We start from the raw sequence: 12,787 nt of genomic DNA on the forward strand, positions 1-12,787 counted from the left end.
ATTATGAAGGTCCTCCCATTGCCATATAAAAGCAAAACTAGGCAGTATGAGTGTAACCGGTGGCTCCTCTTCTCTGTGTTGTATTAATTCAGCTGACAAAGATTTTTTTTTTTTGAGGCAATCTCCGTTTATTACAGCCCTTTAGAGTCGATAAAAAATCAATCTTCCTTCATACAAAACTTGTACTCTTACAGAAATTAGGTAATGCGTAATCATATTACAATGAGAAAGTGAACTTTTGAGTAGAATTATATGACATTAAAACACAAATTACAACAGCACAATCTCGCTTACCTCTCTCAGAACACAAATAAAAGGGGAGGGGTAAGGCGGGAAGAACACATTTATAGGACGGGGTAGAGCGGCTGAAAGTGTATGTAGGGGTACAGGGACCCCCAGCAAAGGTTCTACACAACAATTGAGAGGCAGACCAAACTTTGTGTAATTATAATAATAAACATAATAGCAAAAAAAGAACAATAAAATATATATGGTATATATTACTAATACAACAATACATATATATTTAACCCACAACCACTGCTGCATGACTGACCCTGTTACATTAGCAGGTAGCTCCCTGATACTGATGCACTTCACTATGAGATTTTCTGACGATAGGAGTGGCATAAATAAATAAACCTGTAGCAGTCCTGTTTAATGTCAGAGGTATTCAGATCATTTAGGTAGAGCCACTCGCCGCTCATAAATCTGTTTTGGTCCTTCATTGTGCAGAAGGATCAGAGTTTGATACTAGAAAACTTTTAAATTCTAGTGCTAAAAGTGAAAATGTCCTTTCATCTGTGGCATTACAACTAGTTTGGCAGCCAAAACCTGAAGCCCACATACTGCATGGAATTCAGAATGTACTTTTATTTAACACAATACATGAGTCTGAGGGAGGAGGAATAGATGCCACTTTAAATTAATTTTGCTATGGTGAAAATCTTTAATTGTAAACAGAGTATTTTTATATGTTTTCAAATATGCTTGGGGGTGCTTTTTAAGTAAAAGGAGAAATACAACAATGAAAATGTAATTTTTTTAATAATTGAATTACAAGTTTTCATTTTAAATTTTAATTTTGGATTCAGATTTTTTGTAATTAAATTTTTTTTAAATAAACAACTGAATTGGTCAGAAAGATGTAAACAGTGTAGAATACCAGTCTAAAATTTAGTGTTGCAGAAGATTATAAAGTAGCATCAGATGTAAATGTTAAAATAATAATTTGACCAAGATAAATTACATTTGATGAGTAAAAGCCAAACCAGAAGAAGAGATCAGCACCACGGACAGAGACGATGCAGAGTCTCTCCATTCTGATTGGCTGCTGTGTTTCATCTTTTTATTTTTTAATATATAACTGCACGCTTCATACGACCTTCATACTATGTAGGCAGCATGGCAGGCATCATGTTTGGCTGTGGAGCACCTCCATTCACCCTCATGTCCTCACATCCGAAGATGTGTGATGCTTTCTGTTTTTTAACTCCGCTGAAATCTCGCGATAATGGAGGCAGCAGCGGGGTTGGTAAAACTGCGTCACCTGACCCCGAGGAGGTGGGGGCGCTGGGCATGTGTAGGAATAAATAATTTATTGAATAGGAGGGTGTAAAATCCACCGAAAACACCACCAACATCCATCCATCCTGCCGAGCCGGTTCGAAGCGCGCATCTCCGGGGCAGCCGCAGAGAGGGAGCCGGAGGAGGAGGAGACACCGCCGGGGAGGAGGATGCTGAGGGCCTGATGCTCCTGCCCTGCACGCCCCGCTAACACACAGGGACGGTCGGTCTGCTGGCTGGTGCTGGTTGTGGTTGTGAGGATTATCCAGGAGGCTGCAGGAAGGAAGACAAGGGAGGAGGAGGGGGGAGGCAGCAGCAGCAGCATCCGGAGAGGACGGCTGGTTCGACGACAACAGTAAGAAATCCAGCGAACATAGAAGGAAAATCCCCACATCAAGAGCCGGAACAGGACATTTCTGTTGGATGCTAATTTAGCTTGTGCACTGAAGGATAACTGGCCGCAGTTCATGATTGATCCAGAAACGCTGAGTGGGAATTAGACACTTCCAGTTGTTATGCAACTCAGATCAGCTGCAGCTCTTTAGAAACTGTCCTACTACTGCTTTTCTTTTTCTACTGCTGTGCTTTTGGGAGGTGCGGCTGGGATTACTGAGGCTCGGCTCGGTGCTGGAGGGGGGGTAGGACCGTGTTGGACGCCTGATAGTCGAGGCTGGAGAGAAGATGTCGGGGCAGACGCTGACCGACCGCATAGCCGCGGCGCAGTACAGCCTGACGGGCTCCGAGGTGTCCCGAGCTGTGTGTAAAGCCACCACACATGAACAGACAGCTCCAAAGAAGAAACACCTGGAATGTAAGTACACCTCTCATCTATCTATCTATCTATCTATCTATCTATCTATCTATCTGGCCTGTGTCCTTTCCATCCATCCATCCATCCATCCATCCATCCATCCATCCATCCATCCGTCCATCATCCACATGTACATCTAGGCCAACTGCACCAAAGCCATCATGGTCACCCTCCCCCCTCCACCTCCATCCATTTCTCCAGTGTGCATTTACGTGCTTGCAGCCACAGGATGTACACACAGCCTCATTTAATGGAAGGCATCACTGAACCAGCCAAACTTATTACCTAATCACAGTAGGGTCCCTTCTTCCTCCTCCACCTTCTAACCCAGCAGATGTGGAGCCAGGGGGAAGCCATGAAGCCTTAAACCACCATAGTTAACTCCTGCTGACTGGAGGCTGGCTCCCCCATGCTGCTCCGCTGCTGGGAAATGCATAATTGAATGTTAAAAGTGTTTGCTACCAGTGAACACACAGGACTTTTGGATTGGGGCCTTGTCCCCTATGGTAGATGCGTGGCACTGCCAGATTGTTTTCTTGGTGCAGTCTTTTTATGTATGGCTTCGTACAAACAAGGGGGTGAAATAATAGAGGAGAGCTGCCACCACTTTAATTTCAAAAAAGAAAAAAAGTGCCTAACCCTAGTGAACATCCACTGATTTAAATGTTCAGAGAGTAATGCACGGATCTCTAGACCTGGACATAGATTGTTTTCTGTTAGATGCACATGAATTAGAATCTCAACTATCTCAGTGTTTTTGTCTGTAGACTTGTAACTGAATGTGTTTCAGGTTTGTCATTCAATAAAACTCACCTAAAATAGTTAAGTCAGATTCATATTTAAAAACATTTCACAATAAATACGTGAACACTAGGCCCAAAGATCCCAGTGTAGGTGTTACATTTGGTGCTGTTAGGTTACCAGATGTCTTTGGTCCGAAAGATCTGCTCAGATGCTGCTTTTACAGTAGACATTATGACTGTAGTGTGAAGAAAATAATCTATACAAAAATGTTTTGTAATTATTCAGTATCTGTTGGTGAGAAGTGTAAGTTCCAAATATAGTAAATTTTCCCATTTCGACAGATGGAGTGTGACTCATTGGCTGTAGACGTTGGGTATAAGTTTGACATTTCCGCCACACATTTCATGAGGCTTTCTTCTCCCCTTCCGCTGTCTGCAAATAAACATTTTTAAAACTCCTATTGGCTATAAGAAATAACAACCTCCGGGCAAGCAGCTTACTCGCTGAAAACACTTTGCCAAAGATTTAGATCAACTGCTCCTTTTTTCACCTGTGAATTAGATATTTTAATGACTGTGCTTACCTCCCTGCATACAAATGTTCCATCAAAACCCTTCTCCCATTGCTATTTTGCAGTGATATTGTTGCTTCAGCTTGAGCTTAGCATTGCTCAAGATGATTGGTTTAAAGAAATACACATGGAAAATAGCATTTTTTACCCAATGAGGTGCAGTCAGACCATTCTTCAGCGCTGATATAATACTGTGGGGTTAAGTCTGTCTATGCATGACAATAACATGAAACTTCTGTCTCAGGATTCAAATTTCACATCGTCTATGTCTTCATTGAACAGTGACGCTAGATTTCAACACCAGTTCATTAGCTTCGCTGCTAATGTAAATAATGCGTGTTCCTCTGATGACCTTTATTTTCAGCGGTTCCCAGTAGCGAAGCCCGTTAGCGGGTCGGTCATCTGTAAACGCAGAACCCTGAGAATATTTGGAAGGCCGAGCACATCTGGTACCCAAGATCACTGTAGAATTTATCTCTAATCACAGAAAAATAACGCAAAATGTGCATTTAAAGAACCGACTGCTAGCTTTTTTCCAAACCAGAATAATGCTAAAGACTCATAATGAAATAAAACTAAATAAAAATATAAACAAAATAAACTCATATATAATAAAACACATCTGACAATAAATGAAGCTGCTGAAATGCAACCCCTCAGTCCGCATACACTACAACAAAACTATATGTTAGCAACACTTTGGTTGTTCAAGCTACTTATTTCCCCTATTCCAGAGAATTAATCACCATGCAATAAAACAAGTCTGACGGTGACAATTAATAAAATAAAAATCCCCTCTCCAGTTCCTCCACTGAGCTAACACTATTGTTGTTATTGCTTATTTATTGTATCTTCAAGCTAGCGGTGCTTCATTATTCAGGCTTTTTTCCAGTATATTAAAAAAAGAACAAATATACTTGTTATATAAATATATGCAAGTGTAAATATTAAAGGAGTTTGTGTAATTACACTGAAAACACGTCAAAGCACAGGTGATGCAGATACAGCTGAAAAGTGTCTCCCTGATGTTAGGACCACTGGTACCGTCCAGTCCTCTGAAGGAAAAGCTTTACTCAACCCAGTGGGAGAAATCAATCCAGCCATTTGCTCGTGTCCACACTGAAATATAAAAATGAATGATGAAAGGCAATAAATCAGGTCAACAAAGTGGAAAGCAGGCCTCTCTGCTGAAGTTTGAGTCAGCATTTTGTTTTAGTGGTGAGTGTAGAGGAAAAACTGCTCCGTACAAAATCTACTATGATTTAAATCATCCATTCTCACATTCAGTCCGCTTTTACATGTTGATTTAGTAGTCAGATCTGCTGATTTTAACTGCTTTAGTTAAAATCTTTTACAGATTTTGTTGCACTGTGTTCATATTTATACAGAGAGAACAGGCAGCTTGAAAAAGAAGAAAGCCATTCTTCCTCCGATAATCAAATGTATGGTCAGGCCAGTCTAATCCAGTACACTTTTTGTTAAATTCTGTAAATATCTCCTCTTGTAGTTGTGCATTCTGTGCTGCAAAAATAGTTTGTATACAGCTCTAACTGCAAGTAGAAGGCAAAGAAAGTGGTTTGGACCGATTCACAAAACACTGTTTAGGCATCCTGTGCACGTTTGAGCTCATGCACAGGATAGAAAAAGAAGAATAGTCTTTAAATATGGAATTTATATAATGTGGTGTGTTGCATTGTGGTACTGTAGCTTCACAGATAGAGAATCTACAGGTCATGGGATCGAGAAAATGGAAGGATGCATTGTGGGATTATAATGGAAAATAGTCTACATGCCAGGAACACTATTTTTTTTTTATTATAGTTATAGAAGAAATGAATTCAAATAAAATGGCCCAGTGTAGATATGGTGACATGTTGAAGATGTCTTTAAAACAAGTATCTCAAGATAATCTTTGGGCATCACAGCTACTTTAGTGACCTGTTGTCCTTTAACTTCCTGTTGTGGTTGCTGTCTTGATTTATAGTTAACGCAGAGCTGAAACAACACAATTCAACTACAAATATAACCTGTTTTTTATTATTATTTAGAATGTTTCGATGCAACTTTGCTGGCAATTGTGTAGCTTCAGAAATTGTTACTCTGCCAAGGAATGCGGTGGAATTATGTGACGATCGGTGTTGGTTTGTTTGTCTGTCTGTCTGTCTGTCTGTCTGTCTGTCTATCTGTCTGTCTGTCGGCAACATTAATCAAAAACGGACTCTCGGATTTGGATGAAGTTTTCAGTGAAGGTCAGAAATGATACAAGGACCAAGTGATTAGATTTTGGCAGTGATGCAGCTTATAGTCTGGATCCACGGATTTGTTAAAGATTTCTGTATCATTGCCAGATAGCGGCATGGCATCACCGTAACCATGACAACCAGTGAACACTACGTCAGCTGCCTGCTGATGATCACATGATTGTGATCCTACTATAAATCCACCACTGGACTTATCAGGACTTATCTGTCGGAAATGATCCAAGGAACAACTGATTACATTGTGGGGGTGTTTCTGAATTCCATCAATTCCAGTCATCCGCTACATATTTAGGTCACGTGATTCTGTATCTGTACATAACATACACATTCATAACACACGTCTGTGCTCAGCGCAAGGTCATTTAGTTTGTGGGTACATCTATATTAAATGGACACATTCTATGTTGCCGGGATTTCTGATCATCAATAACTAATAAACAATTGCTGCTTTTCTAAAAACATGTTCCATCTCTGACAATGCCATATGGGAGAATGAACAGCATTGGCAGAGTACTGTGCTCTCTCAGTGCTTTTCTTGTTCAATATGCTACAATTCACAGGTGCTCAGAACACTGCAGTATAGCAGGAAGTTCATGTGCATGAGTTCTGCATGTGCACAGTTTTTTTTAAAACAAACCACATCATTAAATGTGGAAAGTGAATTAATTCCACGTTGCATTAGCAGCCTCAGGCCCATTGTTTGACATTACAGTAAATCCTGTTTCCTCCACAGCTGACATTTACCTCTGTGCTGCTCAGGGCTACTAAAAAAATGTCCAGCTTTACAGGAAGCAGGAAGATAAATCTTAATCATCTGTGAAACCTGTTGCCAAAAGCATCGTCAGGATCCTCCAAAATCACTGTTGTCCTGTTTCATAATGACAGACCTGATGTCCAACGTTCTTCTGGAGCATCACATGCATCAACCACACAGTCTCATGCATTTAGTGTCTTTGGCTCCTCGTTACTCTGATTATCACTGAACTAATTTGCATATTTTAATTATATTAAGATGCTGGAAAGATATTACTGACTGCCTTCTTACATTCTGACAAATTCTTATTTATTCCATATTTTGGGAGGATCTCAACATAAAGAGCTGCTCCTCAGTTTGCCTGAAACGTGATCTCAACAGATCAATTAAGATGACTGAAAGATATCTGGTGTCTTGATTTTCTGTCACTCTCTAAGTGAGCTCCACCTGTCAGTTCAGATGTTTATTACACAACTGATGAGAGGCATAAGTTCCATTTCAATACTGGGGGGAGAAATTTGACACACACTTCATTTCTGCTTTCCGGTGATCTTTTACACTCTGTTTTCTGCATTTTCTGCATCAATTTATGGTAATAATTTCCATGTTTGTAAAGGAAAACACAAAATTCAGACACCAGATGATGATTCAAAATATAATGGAGTGTAATACAGGAAAACTATTAGGCTTTATCCTGCTTTGATGTATTTCTTGTCCTAAAGACTCACACACTTTAGTCTTTTCCTCTTCTGTGCTGCAAGTGACCTCTTTAAATGACTTTTTCATGTCAGTGACCTTACTGCAAAGATTTCTGCTCATATTCAAACTTTCTGACCATTCAAAACATATCACATGTACCTTTGTTTTTGGATCAAATTTGAGGAAACGATGTACATCTTACCAATGTTACTGAAGCTGACTGACAGCAAGAATACACAAATGAACACATTTTAGTCATAACTGCTTAAAACTCAAATAGTATTTTTGAAAGTGAACTTGGAAAAACATGCAGTGCAGTGGCTCTAAACATGCTTGGTTTAGAGCAGGGCGTCAAACTCACTTTAGTTCAGGAGCCACGTGCAGCCCAGTTTGATCTCAAGTGGGCCAAACCAGTAAAATCAGAGCATAATAACCCATAAATAACTCCAATTTTTTCCATTTCAGTTAGTGCAAAAAAAGTACATTCTGAAGATGTTCATATTTAATCAACTATCCATTTGCAAACATTATGAACAAACTGAAATTTCTTAAGAAAAATAAGTGCAATTCCAGTAATAATAAGCCTCAGTTTATCATTTGTGCATTACAACTTAAAGATCACAGTTTATCTACAAAGGCACAGAACATTCAGTCACAGGTATCTGCAGCTGAACAAACAGTATTTTACTTTATGGTCAAAACCACTTGTCAGGATCTAGAAATTATTTTAAATAATTCGCATTAATTTCCACTTCTGTGTAGTAATCCTGACCACCTGAACTGATCCACCCAACAAACTAAATGGGAACTGTTAAAGAAGAAGATTACGTTACCCCCCAGCCTTCTAAATGCTTACAATTATACATAAAAAAAGCCACATAATTACAGTTAATGTCGTCTCTGTATATTTTACACTTTGCAAGTCATTCCTTGGACCTTATGTTTGACACCTCTGGTTTTAGAGACTCTAAGAAAAAATGTGCTTGGATTGGAGCTCCTTCTTCTTTCGCTTTCACCTGCCTGTGTGAACGGTGCCAGAAGAGATGATGTACCTCTGCTGACTCATGTTACAGCTGTGTGTGTGTGTGTGTGTGTGTGTGTGTGTGTGTGTGTGTGTGTGTGTGTGTGTGTGTGTGTGTGCGCACGCATAGTGAGATGGATAATTAGATTTGTCACAAAAGATTAAGCGGTTGTTTGAGCTTATAATTGATATTCCTGTTTTGGGACTACAAAAAGACCCACTGCTGAAGAACCAAAAAAAAGTGCCGCTGTTGAAGTATTAGTTGCGTCTATGAGTACCATCATAGACATTTTTCAGATAGGAAACGGTTAATTACATGTATTCTAAGTAGCAAGTGTCATATGCTGATCTTTGTTTGACTTCACTTTGTCCCTCAACAAGTTGTATCAAAAAGAAAGTTCCATCGGATGGTAAAGGGGACTCGGCTACGTGTTCATGGTCTAAAAATATCTCTCATGGATTGTTCCACTGGCAGCTGAATGTGTGTTGGTCTGGATCAAGTCACACCAAAAGCAGAAAGCTCATCACTCTGTGACCCGAAAGCCTCAGAGAGAATCGAAGGAAATCAGAAGTCAGAGAGGATTAAATAGATAATAGAAAAGTCTGAGAATACATGCTGGCAACTCTCTGCGAGGGAAACTTATTTCATCTCCTAAAACTAAACTGTGACCAACTGGTTTGTGTCTTTAAGTCACCAACTGTAGACATAATAGACAAATAAAGGCCAGAGAGGATAAATCAAGCGCACTAGTAGCTGTGAGTCTCTGGAGGTTTAGCAAGAATTTGGAGACACATTTGTTGTTTATTTTAAGAACTTGACAGATGACTGCGATACGGATCAGAAGTTTCCTAAACTCTTAAAAGATTAGAGCTCAGGCGGCAGCACAGATTGCCGACACCCCAGATGCCCTGAGAGCGTCTTACAGAAAGATCCTGCTATTGGAGACTCTCTCTTTCTACATGCATGTGTGGGCATGAGGCACGTTCACAACAAAGATGCTGATACGCCACAAGGCTTTGGCATCATCCCAGTAAAAGGACTTGAGTGTGGATCCAATTGAGCGTCTTTATTTCTGTGAGCAGCAGCAGGGAGGTGCAGTGGAGGAGATGCAGCTGTGAGTCAAGAGTCTGAGCGGGTGGAACTTTTATAAGGCATTAGGATTATTACTGTAAACAAAGAAGGGCATCTTTAAGAAGATTGGTGTCCTTTTCTTCTCTGAAAGCTTGTGTGTGATAACAATAGTGTTTTTGTTTTTTTTTTTATTTTGCGCCGTGACGTTAAAGCTTGTTGTGCTGTAACTTACTGGTACCACAAGCAGTTGTTGACCACCTGTAGCTCAATGGAGAGATTTCTATCCCAGAAGACTCTGAGTTACCAAATATTTCTTGATTTACAATATTTACAATCTGATTTCATGAGAAAGGACATGCATGTACGTAGGGCTGAAACAATTCCTTGATTTATTCGAGTAATTTGATTACTAAAATTTCTCAAAGCCAAATTCTCTGAATCGAGACTTCGTTTAATCCACTAGAAACTTCATCCTTTACAGACCCGGACCTGTTATAAGGAAACTATAAGAGGATTTTAACTTTGATGGGATGCTTCTATTTTAACCTGCACAGCTTTTCTAGTGTTTACTGCATTTATCAGATCAGAAGCTGGACTATGAAGACAGTTTGACATAGTCAGACTTTCTTTGTTTAAGTCGGCTCAACAAAAACTAGAACCTCAGTCAGAGTTAACAGGTATGAACTTCATATCAACTTTCTCTATTAACTCTGACTTTCTGCTTCATGTGACTCGTTTACTGCTCAAAATTAAACAATTGTGTTTAGCTGCTTCGTTCAACAGGCTGTTTTAATGGAGAACAATGAAGAGCATGAAAATTTAGGACGGAAATTATGTAAGAGAGGAATGCTGGTAGAAAACTGTTAAACGTGTGTAATGTATTTATTTTACTGATCAATGCAGCGGATTATTTCTAACAGCTGCACAATAAAACTATCAAACTTCAGATATTCATTATTCTCATACTGAAGGAAATCACTTTAATTTGTGGCCAAATCAAAGTGAAACTATTGTAACTGATTGAATATTCTCTGTAATAAATATTAATAAACTGATCAGTTTTCTTATTTGTGTTCTATCAGCTGCAGTAGCAGCAGTTTAAACGAACCGAACAGAAAAACATTTATGTGATTTCTGCATCACCAACTGAATACATGTGGGTTCTATGGCTTTAAGTTTTAATTTAATACTCCTGTACTATACTATATATGTACAATACACCACAGATATCTGCCCGTGTTCCTCCAGGACGGTTATTTCTGTTGCACTGTTACACTCACTTCCGCTTTTGATGCTGTAACAAGTGTGGAATCCAATTACTCCATTAATGGCCAGAATAATCGATAGACTTCTCCATTACTAAATGAATCAACAGCCGCAGTCCTACATGTATGTACACTGTGTGTTGCAACTTCAAACCCAAACATGAGGCAAGGACAAGACTAAGATGAGATAAGCTACAATATCAAAGGTCTGATTTTATAGGAAAGGAAATGCATTCATGTATGTTTACTGTATTTAAATATATCTATAAACTTCATAGAGTTCATATGAGAGGATCTAGTTGCAGTGAAGATGTTACACTTCCAACCCAAATCACTGACATTTATGTGGGAAATATATGTTAATTCCTGCAGTAATTGCACTCACCTTGCTGCAAGGATGGCTGTGACATTAACATCACTTCATAGGGTTTATTGCGTTTGAAATAATTTCATGGGCTGTCTTTAAGTTTAGGTGATTCCTCTGGGTTATCTTGGTGCATTCGTGTGACCATCTGGCATGCTGGCAGGCACCAGACCCAGTGGAGTGAGGAACAGCACACGCAAGACATGTTCAGCAACACTTGTTAATCATATTACACAGAGATGTGTGGGAAGAGTCAGACAGTACTGTCAGAAATATTAGAATTATAGAGTCAAAGATGAACAGTGGAATGGTACCATATTTTCAACACTTTTTTTTTTTTTTTTTTTTTTTTAACCTCTGACTCAGAAATAGGGGTTTAAAATTAGTCCCTAAATGCAGTATTTTTTCTGGTTTGGTCAGGAGCTTCTCCTAGGACCCAGAGCATGCATCAGAGGACATGCAAGGTATCAGCAGCCCAGAGCCAAACAACTAGAACTAGTGCAACAGGATTTGAGCATCTGCCAAATGAAAATGGCTCTGTTTCTAAAGACAGGCTCCACCACTCCTGCTGCTCTGAACAGCCTCCATCTTTCTGTGCTGCTGCTCATATTACCCTCACCTCTTAATCCCCCCGCTGTTAAGAAAGTTAGAACAGGCTTACAGCTTGATGGAAGGTTATGCTTTAGAAAATCTACAGCATCACGTCACCCTCTCTGTCCTCTTCAGACCCGCGCAGTGTTTAAATCCTGACGATGTTTATCATAGCGACCTTGTCTCTGATTAAGTGAGATTCTCTTTGTGTTTGCTGCAATAATTATCACCAGGCCTGCTGCTGCTAAATCTAGTCACTCCAATTAACAGTTTTTTTAATACATAAAAACGCGATTACGTCTAGAGGATGTATTACCTTTTGTGTGTGTGTTGTCGAAGGGGGAGAAAGCAGGAGGGTAAGCGATGGGAAACATAACCAGCATGCAGCGTTCCCTTTGGCTGCTATGGTGCTGTTACCACAACATGAGTCACCATCAGTGTGTTACCATATTTCAGAGGCAGACTGTATCCATGATGGAGGGAGGGTGGGGGTGTTCTGGTGGTCTCTGAGACTCATCTGTTAGTCTTTATGCCAAATGTTCATCTTTACTGAACCCAAATACAGTCATTTTATTTGTGGTACACGTATTTCATTACATACGGCAAAAGCCTGCAGCTGCACACCTTGGACTTCATGTACTTCCAAAAGAAAATCTGTAAAGTTGATCTAGTTTTGGTCGGATGTGCTGGACAGTCAAGTTGCTCTGCACTAAGAATAATAGCCGCCATATTATCCATCTTTTTAAAAGAATATTTTATAGTGTTTAATCCTCTGGACCCAAAACCTGCTGGTGGGTTTGAAAGGCATGTCAAAAGTAACCTAAATTAACCCGAACCATTTATCTGGGCCAGAAACTGTTAAAGCAAAAAGATTGTAGGATTTTCAGTTTTCCTACAGTCCTCAACTAGTCCTCAACAACTAATGTGTTGAGTTTCATTTGGAAAAACAACAACATGTTAGCAAAAAATGGGTATTTCAAAATCATTTTATTCTAAATATCTCATAGAATGTTTTTTTTCCAAAATAAACCGATGATTAAAGGGGTAGGTTACCATTTAGGAGATCAA

The 12,787-nt window shown here is 39.5% G+C and overlaps 1 protein-coding gene across 9 annotated transcripts in view; it reads left to right on the top strand.

Moving 5' to 3' along the window:
• The first annotated feature begins 1,559 nt into the window (after positions 1-1,559).
• The window catches only part of snap91a (synaptosome associated protein 91a), a 65,505-nt gene continuing 54,277 nt past the window's right edge, over positions 1,560-12,787 (top strand). For all 9 annotated transcript variants that reach the window (XM_023281137.3, XM_055013445.1, XM_055013447.1 and 6 more), the window contains exon 1: positions 1,560-2,377. In XM_023281137.3, coding sequence (XP_023136905.2) covers positions 2,248-2,377 — 130 coding nt within the window. In that variant the 5' untranslated portion in view covers positions 1,560-2,247. The remainder of the gene's footprint in view (positions 2,378-12,787) is intronic.

Source organism: Amphiprion ocellaris, chromosome 9 (assembly GCF_022539595.1).
Source record: "Amphiprion ocellaris isolate individual 3 ecotype Okinawa chromosome 9, ASM2253959v1, whole genome shotgun sequence".
Classification (NCBI taxonomy): domain Eukaryota; kingdom Metazoa; phylum Chordata; class Actinopteri; family Pomacentridae; genus Amphiprion; species Amphiprion ocellaris.